At 32.1% G+C, this 18,989-nt stretch overlaps 1 protein-coding gene across 2 annotated transcripts; it reads right to left on the bottom strand.

Moving 5' to 3' along the window:
• Window positions 1-550: 550 nt before the first annotated feature.
• Window positions 551-17,873, bottom strand: LOC143085196 (uncharacterized). Of its 2 annotated transcripts, XM_076261426.1 has the most exons (7): window positions 17,735-17,785; window positions 11,414-11,593; window positions 4,797-5,607; window positions 3,843-3,935; window positions 3,124-3,183; window positions 1,743-1,849; window positions 551-1,327 (listed from the first exon to the last, which is right to left on the bottom strand). In XM_076261426.1, exons 3-7 carry the CDS (start codon window positions 5,590-5,592, stop codon window positions 836-838), a joined length of 1,548 nt encoding a protein of 515 aa, XP_076117541.1. In that variant the 5' UTR covers window positions 5,593-5,607; window positions 11,414-11,593; window positions 17,735-17,785; the 3' UTR covers window positions 551-835. The 2 variants fall into 2 exon arrangements, with proteins under 2 accessions (XP_076117541.1, XP_076117542.1); XM_076261427.1 differs by lacking the exon at window positions 11,414-11,593 and having other exon boundaries at window positions 17,735-17,873.
• Window positions 17,874-18,989: the final 1,116 nt, after the last annotated feature.

Raw genomic sequence — 18,989 nt, 5'->3', positions numbered from 1 at the left:
TACCCGTCACATTATGTAAGTGTCTGTCAGATGTCAGTATCTTGTAATTCAATGGGTTTTTTTTTCTTTATATCATATCTGTTTTTGGTTAATTGTTTTGTACATGAATCGGTTCGTTTGTTGTAATCTCGCTTGAATTCATTTACATGTCTCACTTTGTGCCTTATAAAGCTTGATATGCAGTTAGGGTTTTGCGCATTTTTGAAGCCCATGCATAGACCAATTGTTGTTCAATTCTATGTCATTTCTTCGCTGATGGAAAGTTGTCTCATTGTAAATCATACCACATCTTTATTTTTATTTTTAAACATAGTCTGAATTTTTTAACAAAAAAAAAAGTTTGAAATGACTTCTGTTTTAAACAATGAGATAAACAGTACATTTTTGTAGTTTATATTTCTGTCCACTTGCTTCCGTTTTTTAAAAACAATTTTACCAATCCATATATGCGCACCTAAAAACTAGCAGTATCGCCAGATCAGTTGACAAGTCATCGCGCTCCTTATTTCAAGTATTGATCTATAAAAAATGGGAGTGTGCCATATCTGTATAGATTAAAAGATACTTTATTTACAAAACTTTTATATTTACAATACACTGAAAGAGATTTTCCCGACCGAATTTTTACAAAAAATATATTTACTCATTCTAAAATTATATCAAAGACTAATTGCTATCAAATGATCAAGTAAATTAATGTATTGTTCAATGCATTAAGTAAGATTCCGGTCGTTATTTTTTTTATATCTTTTATATATTTACTAGAATTATCACAAACATGTTTTGCACGTTAACAGTAATTCATATTTACACACAGAAACGGAATTGTCTTTTTTTAACCTGCTTCGATATTTTCTCTTTGGCGCTTTACACTCTTCGACGCAGCAATCATTCCGGTCTTGACCAATGCTTTCACAAGTTCCTTGCCATTCCCAACTTGTGTGCTGTATGCTTGACCAGTTACACAATATGTTGCTAAGTGTTCACAGTTGTTGCTGAACACACTGTATATAGTTATCCTATCCTCTTCATTGTACCCAATCATAACTTCTGCCATGGTAGCTGTGGCCTCGTGAGGATAACGATCTTCGTACTCTAAGACATAAAACGCTTCATCTAATTGTTTTATTTCCTGTCTGATGAGTGGTGAATCGTTTATTTTATTTCCAGAAGATGGCGGTTGAAAATGAACGATTTCATATTCATTACTTTCCGGAAATACATTGGTTACTATTGCATGATGGGAGTAGCCAAAGAGTCTTTTATATTTTATATGATCTCCCCTCAATAACTGAGATATTTTCATCACTCTCCCTTCTTTTGGAATCTACAAGACCAAATGAATGTTTATTCATATTTATTTGAAATTTAGATACATTTATGTTCTTAATTCTTTTATGATAAAAGGAAATAATACAGTTGTCCTCCATTTATTCATATAATGTATTGACAAAAATATAAAACATTTCAAGTATATGTTGGTTTGTAGCTCTTATGATTGTTTTTTTAATAATTTTAAAAAAAGAATAGACAAAAGGAAATAACAGAAAATCACATTATCAGCAGATCGTACGACGGCATTCGTTTCTGTATTGACATAACGGGCACAAATATGGGAAAATGTACATGTTGTTTTTACTAAGATAAAATTAACATCTAGGAGAATAACTTTAAGTTTGAAAAATGTACTTTTTGGTACCAATGGCCATTAGTTCTGGTGGGTTTCAATTTAAATGACTTACTGGAAATGATTTAGACCGTTCCAATGCTTCTATCTCTTTACTTTCAGAAGTTTTATTTCTCAATCTGGCAGAGCTACTTCCCTGTAGAGTATTTATCAGGAATTCGCCTACATAAAAGAATATATTATTATTCATAAGAATTGTAGATTTACAGAGATTTTCTCTTTGCAGTTCTAATACTAGTAATTTATTTGTTAAAAAAAGCGTTCAGTACAGTATCAATACTTCTTCCTTTTTTGGCTGATGATTACAAGTGATTTATAGCTGATGTTAATACCATGAACATGATCATAGATCAACTTCCCGCCTCAAATCAATTTCACAATCTGCATGGAACTTCTTAGGGTAAAGAAAGTGTTGTAATTTCGAATTCAGTCATTCTTACAATTCTTATCAAACAAACATGCGTATGTTAACTTTTATACAACAAATTGTACCTTTTGAACTATTCCAACTTGTTTAATCCATGCGCTGTTCGGTTAAAGGGTCACAGTTCTATTTTAACAAAACGTGAATTGATAAAAGAAATAAAAAAAAGGAAAAAACATTTATTTTTTTTTTCAAATACAGATCTCGATTTTTTATTTTATAAACATGCACATGTACAATATAACCTAAAAACAAAAGTGTGGGACGATGCCTTGTAAAACTGTTCTCGAACATTATAAACTTCAATGATATCCTGTATACTCGAGACCAACAATTAAGAAAGCCAAAAAAAATATTTTTCAATAATGTAAAGGTGTATCGATTTATCGATTTGTGTTCGAGTCTAAAATCAGAAAAAAAAACTGTTGTATTTTTTACATGAATAAAGTAAAAACCAAAGGTGTAATAACTGAAAAAATATAGTTTATGCAAAAATTGTTAAAGGTACAATTTTCCGAATCAGCTTTAACATGATCTATTCAAAGACACCAGGCTTTCAATTCAGTATCTCAGACTCATCAGTTCGGATGAAAGACGGTGGAATCTCAAATCATTTACAAAGCATTTTAACAAAAAAATGTATGTATTATAAGACTAAGTTTTGCGTTATTATCATGATTGGCAACATACGCTTGGGTAAATATAATATGCGACACCCGTTAAACAAAACACTGAATATTAGTAAGTATAACGCCAGACCACTGCTAGAATCAAAAAACATATTTGCACCAAATTACAATTAACGGTTTTGTCGTGAATGACTACTGATACTTATCACGTCAGCGTTGCTTTGAAAAGGAAACAGAAACAAGCGCACGCATCAAATGTGAAGTTTCATTTTTATCTGTTCATGTATCAAGTGCATGGGTTTTGAAAACCTCAATTCTTTCAAGTCTTTAGTCTACTTATTGCCTTCATTTTTGTCAATTTAAGTATTATTAAACATAAATACCTGCCGAGCTGTTGTCCATTATCCCTTTAGAAGCTACGATTACTTTACCCATGGTTGCAGCTGTTAAAATTGATAATATTCAAATTATAATTGGTTTTTCATTCTTTAGATCACTATCTTTGGATTAAATATTGATTTCAACTTGCATACAGGATTACACTATAAGTTTTGTAGACTCGACACAAGTGGTGTTATTTTCATTATTGTGATTTCTCTAAAAAAAACATTACCGACATTCGCAGTCTCTGCTAAAACCCACTAACCATTAGTCCATGTAAAGTAAAAGAAATGGTTAGAATATAGGAATATTTTCTTTATATGAGGTTCAGATTTAGAAGTTTTTTGTCCCGACTGCAGACTTGAGAGAGTTTGTGCATATTTATGATTCATATACGTTTATAAACTAATAAGGAAAATAATTGTTGGTCTTAATAATATATTTCTCTGATTAAGTTAAATTGAACCTCATTTATTTGTTATAACTTATTTTGTATTCGAACTCGTTTGCCTAGTATTCTGTTTATTATAATCCTTTCTTGAACTAACTCCCAACAGATGTATATACCTTGATTTTATTAAGAAAAATAGTTCAACAATGTATATGTATTTGCAATGTAAGAGGTTTTTTCAATACATATTTTGTTTTCATAATTTATTCATACAATCTTATGTTGCAGTATTGTAACAATAATAAGCAGCATTATAAAAAATGTTTGTACCTGCATCAGTTGTAGACTCAGTAAAATCTGCAATGGCTGATGTGACTGAATATGATGGCTGAGGCGTATGGGTTTCTTGGTTACCATTTGGTTCTGAGGAAAAAAATACCAAACAGCAGTGAACAAAAACCTTCATTAACAACACATATAAATTGTATTTTCATACGCGAGATGTAATCTGCCTATGACTTTGGTATTCTTATTGATCGCTATTTTTATAAAACAAAATTTTTTTTTTTGACAATGCCACTGTTTACCGCGGACTTATTTTAAAAGATCAATAATGTATTTTCATTTGCTAGTAGTATATGGTAGGAAATCATTTAAATATAGTAAGGAATCTTAATTGATTTACATAATTGAACTGTTCAACGTGCAACTTATTGGTTTTTAACGATAACAGAATAAGTTTTATTATAAAAATTGAATCATTCGTTATAGTATGTTCTATAATAGGGTCAATACAGATGCTGGTGAATTGGTTTCCCCAAGGCTTTGGCACAAACATGTTTTAACAATTTTGTTGTTAATTTCATGCATATATACCTATACAGTTGTATGTAATTCCCTTGTGGAAATATGATTTTATAGTAGCTTAGCTGTTCCGAATAGTGTTTTATACTTTATATTTCATATATAGACTCACCAGTGCTGACCCCCGACTTGATACCTATGCTCGATTACATTTGAGACAGATTTGTCAGTCTTGATAAAGCACGTGCCGTGATTATACATGATATATACATAGGTATATGTAGCACTTATATGTAATAACCGATGAAACTTGCCATCAAGAATATCATGATTAGTTAATACAGGTGCTGATATCAGTGTTAGGACACACATACAATTTACAATTAATTTTCGCAGTCAACGAATAAAATTGGCATCCTTTCGGACGATGGTCCTGCACTGTTGAAGGACGGATGTATAATGGATTATCTCATAACATACCTGATAACACAACAGTAGATTGAGCATTAGACTTGGCACACTGTGCATTTGACATCTTGCTTTTGGAGTCCGACTGTTTTAGTATTTTATAATCAGTATTTCGGTTATTATTTTCAGTTTTCCCTTTCGGTTTTATCGGGGATGGTTTTTTATTTTTTTTACTTTTGACTTTATTTTTGTTCTTTTTTGCCTTGGCCGTTTCTTTCGTCGTTTGTTGATTGTACGCCACTCCTGCTGTATGTCCTGCAAGACCATCCAGAGCTAGTGAAGTAGCAATATCAACCCATTGACCCGCGTCACCGGGTTTTTCTTTTATTTGTTTTATTTGATTAAAATATCCGTATGGCCTATCCTCGTCATGGATTAATGTGTCCGCTGTTGTAATGGTTGCATCCATTATTGCTCCTCCTGTTATCCCTCCAGCAATTGCACCAATAGGTCCTAATAATCCAAAGCCAGCAATACCACCTCCTATAGTACCAGTCGTATGTGAGGCGGACTTCATAGCCTCATCGCCTCCCATTTTGTCACCGGCTACATAGTGCACCATACCTTTGGCATGCCCTACTATAGGAATACTATTCACTGTGTCATTTATCATGCCAAGAAACTCCATCTGTGTTTCCTTAGCACCTACCATGTCACCGTTGAAAGCTTGATACACAGATACGGTTTGGGAAACAATAGGACATCGTTTGGCAAATGTTTCCTGTGTTTGTTTAGCACCTTCTTCGTCGCCAGCAGATATCTGGACGATCGACTTAACTTGTGCTACCAAAGGAATCCAATCCGACATCTTTGACTTAAAGAGCTGAAATAGAGGTTATTGTAACTATAAACCGTTGACACAGTTACATTGTATAAGTCTCGCCTGTATGTATTGAAAGTAAAATGCAAATTCTGAAATTTAAAATAGCGATAACTTAACATGGAAATTATGCAAAATCGTCAAAATTAATGAACTATGAATAGAAGAGGTCCAAATAATGTCAGGGGCAAATAGAAATAAGATATGTCTGTACACCAAATATCTTGTACATATGTTGTTCCCTTATACATACCTTTTCATACATATATTTAGAAAACTAATCGTTCCCAATATGAAATAAGCGTTAATCTAGATGAACAAAAGATGTGTTCGAGTCTACACCTGCTAAAGTATTCGACAAAAACTTAGTCCGAGTTTCGAATGGTGAAAACAATAATATAATGGTGCCCAGCTCGTTTGCATTTTACAATTTTTAGTGAAAAGATATTGAATGTAAGAATCAATGTATTACTGAATAAAATGGACCAAAAAATCAAAAAGCATAAAAGAAAGACGAAAACTGTATTCATTCCTGAAAAAGGCGTGACTATAACAGAGACAGACGTTCTATGGAAACTAGAAGAAGCTAAAGAAAAGATGAAAAGAACTAGAGGCTCTTAAGAGCCTGTGTCGCTCACCTTGGTCTATGTGCATATTAAACAAAGGACACAGATGGATTCATGACAAAATTGTGTTTTTGGTGATGGTGATATGTTTGTAGATCTTCCTTTACTGAACATTCTTGCTTCTTACAATTTTTCTCTATCTTCAATAAACCTACCTTTTAGTTACAGAGGAAAATATTTATAAAAATTTACAAAAATTTACCAAATTAATGAAAATTGTTAAAATTGACTATAAAGGGCAATAACTCCTTAACGGGTCAACTGACCATTTTGGTGATGTTAACTTATTTGTAGATCTTACTTTGCTGAACATTATTGCTGTTTACAGTTTATCTCTGTTTATAATAGTATTCAAGATAATAACCAAAAAACGGCTAAGTTTGTTTAAAAATGGCAGCAACCCAACAACCAGTTGTCCAATTCATCTAAAAATTTCAGGGCACATAGATAATGACTTGATAAACAATTTAATCCCTTGTCAGATTGCTCTAAATGCTTTGGTTTCAGAGTTAAAAGCCAAAATCTACATTTTACCCCTATGTTCTATTTTTAGCCATTGTGGCCATCTTGGTTGGTTGGCTTGGTCACCGCACACATTTTTTAGACAAGATACCCTAATAATGATTTTGGCTTAATTTTGGTTAAATTTAGCTCAGTAGTTTCAGAAAAGATTTTTGTAAAAGGTTACAAAAATTTACGAAAAATTGATAAAAAATTACTATAAAGGGCAATAACTCCTTAAGAGTTCAACTGACCATTTTAGTCATGTTGACTTATTTATAGATCTTACTTTGCTGAACATTATTACTGCTTACAGTTTATCTCTATCTATAATATTATTCAAGATAATAACCAAAAAACAGCAAAATATCCGTAAAATTACCAATTCAGCGGCAGCAACCCAACAACTGGTTGTCTGATTCATCTGAAAATTTCAGAGTAAATAGATGTTGACATGATAAATAAATTTACCCTGTCAGATTTGCTCTAAATGCTTTGGTTTCAGAGTTATAAGAAGCCAAAATCTTCTTTTTTACCCCTATGTTCTACTGTTAGTCATTGTGGCCATCTTGGTTGGTTGCCTGGGTCACCGCATACACTTTTTAAACTAAATACCCTAATAATGATTTTGGCTTAGTTTGGTTAAATTTAGCCCTAGTAGTTCAGAGGAGAAGATTTTTGTAAAAGTTAACGACGACAGACGACGGACGCCAATTGATGAGAAAATCTCACTTGGCCCATTGGGCCAGGTGAGCTAAAAAGCAACCGACAGAAAGCTGACAGCTAAAATATAGAAAAAGAAAACTAATAACATTAAGAAAAACGAAAAACAGATGATAGATTAAAGAAATGAAAGCGCTTATGATAAAGAAATTGTACAACTAGATCGAAGCTGTAACCACATTGTGTCGCTCATATCGATCTATGACATCTTCAACGATAACGATTGTACACTAGAATCTAGTTCATGACTAATATCTTTAGGTTTTTTTCTATCTTGTATTGGTGATTATGTTTTCTTATACAATTTCTCTCTTTCTACTATAGTACCATGTTTGTCTAAAACACAATTATTAGTATATAGTTCCCCATTCAAGAACAATAACTCCAATAAGAAGATATATATAAATTCAACTGTCTGTGTTCTAGTAAAAATTGCGCATTTGATGTTGAATTTTTTATATGAAACATTCTTTAAGAATGATATTTTTCAAAGTTGAAGTGTGATTACGATATCATAACATACTCGAAGGCTGATATCTTGACTGAGGGTTTATGCTTAATAGAATTTGAAAACATCCCAGTAATACTATATATAATACTCCGATATTACAGATAAATCAAGATAGTATATATAGACATTTATGCGCAATAACTCTGATGAAAACTCGGAAAACTTTATAATTAGTAACGAAAGAACAATTTTGTTCTGTCATACTTCCTCCATCTATAACGGTTTTCAAAATATCAAACGAAACTTAAGTTTTACATTATGTTCCGTTTTCATTCATGGCAACAATAATAATTCAAAATTTGGTGACTATGCGGCACGCATCTATCCCATCGAACTAGAGATAAAGGATACTACAGATACAGTTAAGTCGACCTCATATCTTGACTTACATCTAGAAATTGACAATGAGGGTCGGTTGAAAACAAAACTTTACGACAAAAGAGATGATTTCAGCTTTCCAATTGTGAACTTTCCATTTCTAGGTAGCAACATTCCAGCAGCACCTGCATACGGGGTATATATCTCCCAATTGATACGATATGCCCGTGCTTGCATTTCCTATCATGACTTTCTTGATAGAGGGTTGCTGGTCACAAGGAAGCTTTTAAACCAAGAGTTCCAAATGGTGAAGTTGAAATTATCCCTTCGTAAATTTTACGGACGCCATCACGAGTTGGTTGACCTTTATGGAATAACCGTTTCACAAATGATTTCGGATATGTTCCTTACGTCGTAACTACAATCCCCTTCCTTTTCATGAATGTGACCTACCGAATTAGACTATTTACCGGATTTGTTATTACATAAGCAACACGACGGGTGCCACATGTGGAGCAGGATCTGCTTACCCTTCCGAAGCATCTGAGATCACCCCTAGTTTTTGGTGGGGCTGGTGTAACTTATTCTTTAGTTTTCTATGTTGTGTCGTGTGTACTATTGATTGTCTGTTTGTCTTTTTTTATTTTTAGCCGTGACGTTGTCAGTTTATTTTCGATTTATGAGTTGACTGTCCCTCTGGTATCTTTCGTCCCTCTAGGACCTTTTGGATTATAGCTCTTCATGTTTTATACAAGTTTTGGATTTCAAATATTTTGACCACGAGCATCACTGAAGAGACATGTTTTATCGAAATGCGCATCTGGTTCAAGAAAATTGGTACCGTTATTGTATTAAATATATCAATTATATTACCGATTTTAAAAAAAAGGACCCACAATTTGTGAATGTTTAATTTTATCACTGAGGAATTATAATTTGAAAATTTAGAGCTTAAAATTTCTATGCGACTGCTACACTGTTGAAAAGAATATGATGTTATCTGAAGTTACCACGATCCCAATATGGCGGAGGGGAATCCCCGTAAGATATTTCCCTCTTAAATTTCTTTGTTTTTACATAAACGTGGCTGACATTACTCAGCCGTCGTTTGGTTAATAACATTTTCAATGAGTTATTAAAATATTAACCTTAAAGCTAGGTTCACACTGCCGATCAGATCAACTCGATCAAGCCCGATCAAGACAAATTACGTGATCGTGAGACTGGTCTGACTCAATCGACAAGGATGTGCGGGATAGTCTACCTTACTCGTCATCGATCTGATCATCTACCCGAGAGTTTTTGACATGTCAAAAACAATCGAGTAAGGACCGAGAAGCAAGTCACTCGAAAAGAGATCGAGAATTCGTCGAGTAGCGTTCGAATAGATCGGGAAAGGATAGTGTAGAGATCGAGATTGGTCGGAATACAACAAAATTCCCGATCAGTACTCGATCATTTCGACCTTTACTCGACTAATGTCTGATCATTTCCATATTAACTCGACCAATGTCCGATCGCTTCCAGATCACTGCGACTTCTATATTTATTTTACCCCAGACCAACTCGACCAATACCCGATCCCTTATTTTTTACATGTCAAAAACTCTCGGGTAGATGGTCAGATCGATGAACTCGATAATTATGGTACTCCAAGATGGGATGGTGGTAATTGTCGAACAAACTAGTTAGGTGATAGTAACCTTTATGTAACACGAGGTTTCTTTTCAATCATACAGTGTTTAACATCACTGTACATGAAATGAAACACAATTACCGATTTTGACTTAAACAACTATATTGGAGTAAAGACCAATACAAGCGCAAGAGACAAAAATGAGTCGGGGAAACAAATTCAATTATTTTGTCAAATGAAACTTTCTTTAATGCTACTCGCTGTTTGGATACACATTGATAACATTCAGTGATGATTCACCGTCCTATTTGGATTTGGCAACATATCAAAATATACTTTACTGACTGAATACCGGACGACGAAACATTTATTCATACTTTTATATATTTTTAGTTTATTTTCACCTGTTAACATCCTGTTAAAAATTAGTTTTACTCAGTTACTTAATCTAAAGTACTTAGTGTGCCATTCAACCGAAATTATTTTATAATCAATTCGTTGTGTGATTTACCAAAAGTTTTTCTAAATACTGAAATATCAGAATATGTAAATATATCATAATAACATAGACGTAACAGACCGTACACCATGAAACATGTATTGAATCATTGATTAATGTTAATACATACACGAAGTTCAATTGTACTTTAATGGTGCATTTAAAAATAAACATTACACAAATATCCTTATTTCACCTTGACTTTGGAGAAAAATATTATACTGTGCATAACTAGTCACTAAACTTAATTTTACATTATCGTTTTTCTCAAACATTTGTTATGTACGAGGGCTTATAAGATATATGTTAATCAATTTGTCAATTATTTACTTAAATGTGTTGTATAAATTACAAAAGGAATTATTGGCCAGTTTTACTTATTTACTCATCGGTTGTCATGGTTGTTTTTTGTTGGTTTTTTTTTTTTTTTTTTTTTTGCGTCCCGTAGCCAATATCACAGTTATGTCATTCTATGCACAACAATAATTGTAACAATAAGAATAAGTTGCAAGTAAAAAAAGATGAGGTATCTGCTTTGATTAAATTATCACTCCAACTATGGTGCCACAGACGAGATGTCACCTGCTCCGTATATAATCAACAGATGAAAAGTTGACAAACATTTTCTTACAAATGCAAATGTATATGACCTATGCACATACATATGATAAGGATAAGCCGTAGAACATTTATCAATATATAAAACTACAAATATAAAACATATAAACATGCACAATGCATCATTTCATTTATATTGACATTGTGTCTACACACAATTTTTTATAACAATGTGGTGTTTATTTCCATTTTCTTCATTCTAAATCGCTTCTGTCAGCTGATATCAACAATAAGTAATGACAGGATCAGGTGAACACATATTGACATATTAAATAAATCTATATATAGTCATAGCCATGAAGTTGATTGAGAAATATGCATTCACATTTATATTTCAATCAACAATAATGAAGATACATCTGATTTATATTGTTTACCTTGTGTCAAACTAGGTATAATATCCGACTTTCATTTACACAAACGACACAAAAGTGCCTCCCTTTTTAAGCAGATGACGTAACATCCTGGTTCAAATGTATAGCTCTGTACCTCGAGGACCACTTACTATGCAATGAGTGGTAGGGATGAGCCGCTGGAATAGGTCACTTTTTCATGCTCTATGATATATGAAAAGGGAGAGAAATTCAGATTAAATATAGCAATAGGTTGATATTTTCAATTGCTTGATTATATCATAAGTGTCTGAAACTATTCAGATGTCCTTAATTTTTTGTGATGCGGTTAAACCACAGTCGTAAATGCAGCTATTTTTCAAACCAATTAAAGTCTATTTATTCAAATGTGATAGTTCCACTGATGCTAGTAATAGATGCTATAAATGTCATCATTTCGACATTTGAACCTAAACATTGAAAGTTTTGTTTACATGAAACATGATAACTATTATTTAAAGACATTCCATATTGTCAGCTTTGAGAGGGAATGGCAATGTCTCGGGCAATGTAACTTTTGATCCGTTTTTCATTAATATAAAACTCAGTGAAAGTGTTTCTCTATGGAGTGCTACTACACTTATCTGACCAAACATCTTTTATTGTCTGTTCAAATTAAAATTTCTTTTTTAACGAAAGATATATAAGGGGCAAAAAGAGGACAGTGTTACAGATTTGACTAATCTATTAAATTAATTGTGATTATTGAGACTGCGTTGCTTCTAACGAAGAACGTGAAGATAAGCGGGATCCAAAACAAATTATATATACTAATGTACCAGAAGATGACAAATATCCAAATATATCAATAGGTTTATCTTTTGTTAATTAATATATGACAAGGTATATATTTTTGATAAACAAAATATATGAAAAAGATGGGGTACTTGATGTCTCAGCTGGTCACTCCTACCAAACAAAGTTTGAAATGCACCCCCCCCCCCCGAGGTTCTGCAACACTAAATACAGGTGAGATTTTTAAAAAATGTGCATGGTTGACTTTTTTTGTATAGCATGTATGTTAATCGTTTGTCTGTTTTATATAGTGTTTTGGTCTATAATTTAAATACCATTTCCTATACCTTATAATTATTTACCACTAATCTTGAGAAATGATAAGCACTTAGGGAGCCACCATTTAATTTTTAGGGGGGGGGGGGGGTGAAATTTAAAAAAAAAGGCAGGACAGGAGTTTTGATTAGCAACTTGGAAAAAAGGCATGATGACAATTTACGTAAAAAAGTCGAGATAGACTAAGAAAAAAAAGACAGGACGGAAAAGAGGGAAAAATAGAAAAGCAAGACAGAGATTACAACAAAAAAAAAGTGCAGTACAATTTTTTCATCCTAAAAACTAGTTTGGCATTACAATTAGACAATTTCTAATTAGTATAAATATACAAATTTGTTGATCAACTTCAACGAGACAGGAACAAGACAACACAAATAGCACTAGGTTCAAACTCGTCCTTGTTTAATGTGTTTTTCTTTTTTTACGTGAAAATCAAATTGAATAATCACGGGAAGGATACGAAACATTTCTACATACAAATAGACCCGGAGTGTTTGCTTATGTATTGGAATGTTGTCGTTACTTAAAAAATTAACTTCTCACATCGGACAGTTACACGCAAGAAGGCGGTTTTTTTTTTTTTTTTTTTTTTTTGCTGTTTTTTTCACAGCCACGTCAGTTCTAAATGGGAACTTTTAATCGCAAACCTTGTCTAGGTACAGTGTCACCCGATGTGGACATTAAAGAATCATTGACACAACCCTTTTCCCTATTTTGGGTGTGTTAGCAGTCCTCTTTAAGGCAACGTTTCTGCCACTATCCAACATGATCTCATTTATGTGATCAGAAAGATTGAAAATTCAGCCGTTCTCCCCAACTCATTGTGCAGCATATACATATATGATTGTTTGTTTATTTTTAATCATCCTGAATGTGTTTGAAATAAAAATTTGACACTGGAAGTTTTGTACATAAAATCAATACAGATTTGAAAGGAGTAGGTCCGGTAAGGACCGATTTTGGCCTAAACATTTAGGTCCATCTGATAAAAAGACTGTGGACACTTTTGTAACATGAACGTGTCTACTTTAGTAGATTCAATTAGTTTATGTGAAAGATTTGAACTTATTTAGTCATTAAAGACGTTCAAGTCAAGCTTAAATACTAAAAATCCATCAAATGTGACTATAATTATGTCACTTAGTCAAAAATGAAAGTGGCTGCATCCGTGTTCATCCTCAACCTTTATATATTTTTTAAGACTTTACGCGCATGTTCTTGCCTAATATAAGTGTAACAGACACATCTATGCAAATAGTATACTACACTTATATATGTTAAGTTTTATTGAATTCAGAAGTGACTAGAATTTACAAATTAATCTTGACAAAACATAGCATAAGTAACATTCCAAAACAATTTTGTAACTAATACTGAACCTGACAACCGTCAGTAAACTCGTGAATAACATTTACATAATATCGAATCCAGTCTAAATACTCCTTGACAAGGGTTTGAACTTTTTTTATTGTTTTCGCTATTTGAAACGACGTCAAGTTGCCGTCGTAGTAAATTTTATGCGTGTGACATCTTTTTCACCATTTTTCGAACATTTTTTTTTTCTCGGAAAGTACAAATGCAACGGAGATCAATATAGATATTTTGAAAAGACTAAAAAATATCATGTCTTTATTAGAACTTCCTTGTCGACAATCAAGTGCAAAACTAAACATGGTTAACTTTAATTATGACTGTACGCAAAGTTTTTGCAAAAAAATCAACGTGTGACATTTTATTTACCAAATTTTAAAATTTAGCATCTTTTTTGTTTTTGTGTTTGAACAATTTTGCTTTTGAAATTAGTTAATTACAGAAAAACAACATTTTATTAGCTATATCATTTTCTCACCTGAAGACATCATTTATCCGTATTTTTTAACTATTTTCTATGGCAAGCCGTTTTGCTATTTATTCTGACTTCAAGATATCTCTTTAACTTTATAAGATATCTTATATCTTATATAGTTTATACGATATCTTATATAGTTTATTAGATATCTTATATAGTTTATAAGATATCTTATATAGTTTATAAGATATCTTATATATTTTATCAGATAAATTATATAATTGTCTTTATAAGACAAACAAAATTTAATGAAAATCGGCAAAAAAAGAAGGCGAAAAGAAGGTGTATACTTCAGTTTTCATCGTCAGATGTTACCCAGGACAACCCATTATTTCTCCAAAATCTAGAATCAAAGACTTATCAACTCGAACAAATGTGTTTTATATTGTTTTAATAGAGATAATTGAACAAGGACATTTATATCCAGCACACAATGATAATACAATTGTCTTTGTTTAAATTAAAATACGTTTTTTTTCTGCACCTGCACCGCAGTTTTACTCACTAACCACGCAATAATTTAATAAAATACAACTTACATTTAAATATTAAGAATGAACACGAATGCGGCCACTTCCGTCTAAAAATTAACTGAAATGCTAAAATTGTGAAGATTTATGCTAAATCGAATTTTGAAACATCCCAGTAATACTCCGATACAACAGGTAAATCAAGATAGTAGATATTTATGCGCAATAACTCATATGAAAACTCGGAAAATTTTAGTAACAAATGATCAATTTTGTACTGTCAAATTTTCTGCATCCATAACGGTTTCAAAATATCACAAGGAACTTGCATTTTACTTCTATGTTCCATTTTCAGTCATGGCAACAATCATACATATATATATATATATATATATATATATATATATATATATATATATATATACAACTCGTCTAAACATCAACCCAACAATGTTAGATCTGTAAATTTGCTTTCGCAAATTTTTGGTTCTTCCCTCGCCGGGATTCGAACCCATGCTACTGTGATATCGTGACACCAAATCGCCTGCACTGCAGCCGTCCCGCTAGACCACACGACCACCTGGTCAAAAAAAGAGCTTTCGCTGGCCGTGTGTTACCTTTCCACGTCAGTTTTAATCTAGCGGCGTACTGCAGTACATGATATATAAGGCATGAAGATGTTATTGTTACGTACTTATATATATATATATATATATATATATATATATATATATATATATATATATATATATATATATATATATATATATATATTAAAAATTGAATACACAAAAATTTTGTGTATTTAATTTTTAATATATAATTCTGTACACTGCTTGAAAAGAAACTTTTTTTGAATATATATATATATATATATATATATATATATATATATATATATATATATATATATATATATCAATCATATTAGCGATTTTAAAAAAAGAACCCGCAATTTGTGAATGTTTATTCTTATCACGAAGGAATTATAATTTGAAGAAGGGCCAATGGGGAGTCTGTTAACATGTTAACTACACCTCGATTTTGGCAAAAACAGTTCACAACAAATTCAAAAGTGCTGATAACCAGTGGGTTGAAAATATCTCGTATAACATTTTAACAACACATTGAAAAAGGCAAAAACAGGATAACAAAAAAAGGTATGCCCCCCTCTTTGGAAATAAAGAGCCTGCTACTGCTACTAGCTGTTTGGATAACACATTGAAAACATTTACCTTCATATTTGGATTTGGTAACATATAAAAATAAAATTTACACCTGACTGAATACAGACCGACGATACATTTATTCATACTATATATTTTGGTTTATTTTCACATTTTAACATCCTGTGAGAAACAGTTTTACTCCGTTATTCAATCTAAAGTACTAAGTGTGCCATTGAATCGAAATTATTTTATAATCAACTCGTTGTGTGATTTACCAAAATTTTGCTATGATACATGATTGTTTTTTTTTTGTAAATATTGAAGTATGTAAATAAATCATTATAGCATCGATGTAACAGACCTCACAACATGAAACATGTATTGATTAATGTTAATACATACACGAAGTTCAATGGTACTTTCTTGGTGCGTTTAAAAATAAACATTACAAAAATATCCTTATTTCACCTTGACTTTTGAGACAAACATTATACTGCACATAATTAGCCACTAAACATTATTATACATGGTTCTTTGAAAGTTATGTACGAGGGCTTGTAAGATCTATGTTGATCATTTTGTCAATTATTAGTTTTAAAATTAAAAGGATAAATAAAGATCAGTTTATTGGACAGTGTTCACTTGTTTATTCACCATGAATGGCTTTAAGGGTGTTTTGTAGAAACTATCATATAATATCTCCCCAAGTTAACTTTAAAATACTCTCCCAACATTTTTCTCCCTTACTAAAAGAGCAAATCTATTGTCAGTATCATATTATTAAAATAACAGGGGTTGATAATTCAATCTAAAGATGATGAATTTAGGATGTATTGACTTTTTATCTTAGTTTTTTTTTTTAATCGAAGAAAAATTGAAACAATTTACGTGTACAAGCATAACATTAATTTTGCTTGAGTTTAAACATGCACAGGAGCTTCTGTATTTAGCTATCTAGATTCAACTGGTAAAACTAAAACACATAATCAGCATGTTATACTCAAGTAAACCCCAAAGTCAATGGAGTGTAACACTGACATGAGAGGTGCAAAATGTGTCGTTATTCTTTGAAAGTTTCAAACAATTCTTGGACACTGGCGGATGCAAATACAAAACAGAACAGATATACAAACGGAAGAATGGACAGACTCTCCAAACCAATAACACAAAGGTGAAATTTCCCGCTCGTTGTTACTATTTTTTTGTTTACGTCCAGTAGCCAGTATCACAGAAATGTCATTCCTTGCACAACCTTACATTAACCTGTTAACATTTTAGAATAAGTTGCAAGTGAAAAAAGAGATGCAACCCTTTGCTTTGAATACATTTTCACTCCGACTCCTTGGCCAGAAGAGACATGTTCCGTATATAATCAACAGACGGAAAGTTAACAGAAAGAATACAAATGCAAATGACTGTTACCTATGCACATACATATAATTAGCCTTAAGACAAATTATCAACATAAAACTACAAGTGTAAAACCTATAAACATGCACAATGTATCAATTTTCATCTGTATTGACATTATGTCTACACACAATTTTTTGAAGTGTGTGTAATTTATTTTCATTTCAAAATAGTGTAGTATGATCGCTTTTGTCAGCTGACATCAACATTAAGTTGTGACAGGAAAAGGAGAACACATTTTGTATGCTCATATAAAAAAGAAGATGACGTTAATCATGAAATACGCGCATTCACATTTATATTTCATTCAACAATAATGAAGATGCATCTGATTTACCTTGTCTCATACTAGTTACAATATCCTACTTTCATTTTACACAAACAACACAAAAGTGCGTCTATTTTTAAGCAGATGACGTAACATCTTGGTTCAAATGCAAAGTTCTGCAACACTAAATATAGGTGAGACTTTAAAAACAAACTATGTGCATGGTCAACTTTTTTTGTATAGCATATGTATGCTAGTCGTTTGTCTGTTTAATATAGTGTTTTGGACTATAATTTAAATACCATTTTCTAAACCTTATAATTATTTATCACTAACTTTGAAAAATGAAAAGCACTTAGGGGTGTGATGCAACAAAAGACTACACTGAAGCACTTGTGTAAACAACCTTCCCATAGAAATAAAATTAATTTCTTGGGTTATTTGCAACTTCAGCAATTAGTCCTCTATAAACATGATAAAGTTCGATTAATATGTTGGCCAGTAATATCATTATAGCATGATGGTTAAAAGTTTCAAATTGCAGGAGTATGATATAGTTAAGGTAATGTGTGTATTGCTGAAGTCTCCGAAAATTCCCAGTATACTACAAATTGACAGATATAATACACAAGAAAGTGTCCCGAGTACAAGGATGTTCTACTCGCACTATCATTTTCTATTTTCAGTGGACCATCAAATTTGGAGACAAAAAAACTTAGTTTGGCATTACAATAAGACAATTTCTCATTAGAATAAATATACAAATTTGTTGATAAACTTCAACGAGACAGAAACAAGACAACAAAAATGGCACTAGGTTCAAACTCGTCCTTGTTTAATGTGTTTTTCTTTTTTTTTACGAGAAAATCAAATTGAATAATCATTGGAAGGAGACGAAATATTTCTACATAAAAATAGAAGTGTTTACTTAAGTATTGGAATGTGGTCGTTCCTTAAAAAATTAACTTCTCACATCGGACAGTTACAGACAATGCAAGAAGGCGGTTTTTTTTCTTTTTTTTTTTTTTGGCTGTTCTGGATGTATTAATACACAACCACGTCAGTTCTAAATGGAACTTTTAATCGCAAACCTTGTCTAGGTAACAGTGTCACGCGATGTGCACATCAAAGAATCATTGACACAATCTTTCTCCCTATTTCGGGTGTGTAAGCAGTCCTCTTAAAGGCAACTATTTAACATTATCTCATTTATGTGATCAGAAAGATTGAAAATTTGGCCTTTTTAGCTTTTTTGGATTCGAGCGTCACTGATGAGTCTTTAGAAGAAGAAACGCGCGTCTGGCGTTTATACAAAATTTAGTCC

The sequence above is a fragment of the Mytilus galloprovincialis genome, chromosome 8 (genome assembly GCF_965363235.1).
Source record: "Mytilus galloprovincialis chromosome 8, xbMytGall1.hap1.1, whole genome shotgun sequence".
Lineage (NCBI taxonomy): Eukaryota > Metazoa > Mollusca > Bivalvia > Mytilida > Mytilidae > Mytilus > Mytilus galloprovincialis.
This window is presented reverse-complemented; position numbering and strand designations above follow the sequence as displayed.

What these genes read in the sequence shown, in the direction of transcription:
- LOC143085196 (XM_076261427.1), bottom strand. Translation starts at nt 5,592, where the DNA reads ATGTCGGATTGGATTCCTTTGGTAGCACAAGTTAAGTCGATCGTCCAG. An exon ending in TGAGTCTACAACTGATGCAG is followed by an intron (nt 3,184 to 3,842) that starts GTACAAACATTT and finishes CAATTTTAACAG; the next exon opens with CTGCAACCATGGGTAAAGTA. An exon ending in AACGGTCTAAATCATTTCCA is followed by an intron (nt 1,328 to 1,742) that starts GTAAGTCATTTA and finishes TTGGTCTTGTAG; the next exon opens with ATTCCAAAAGAAGGGAGAGT.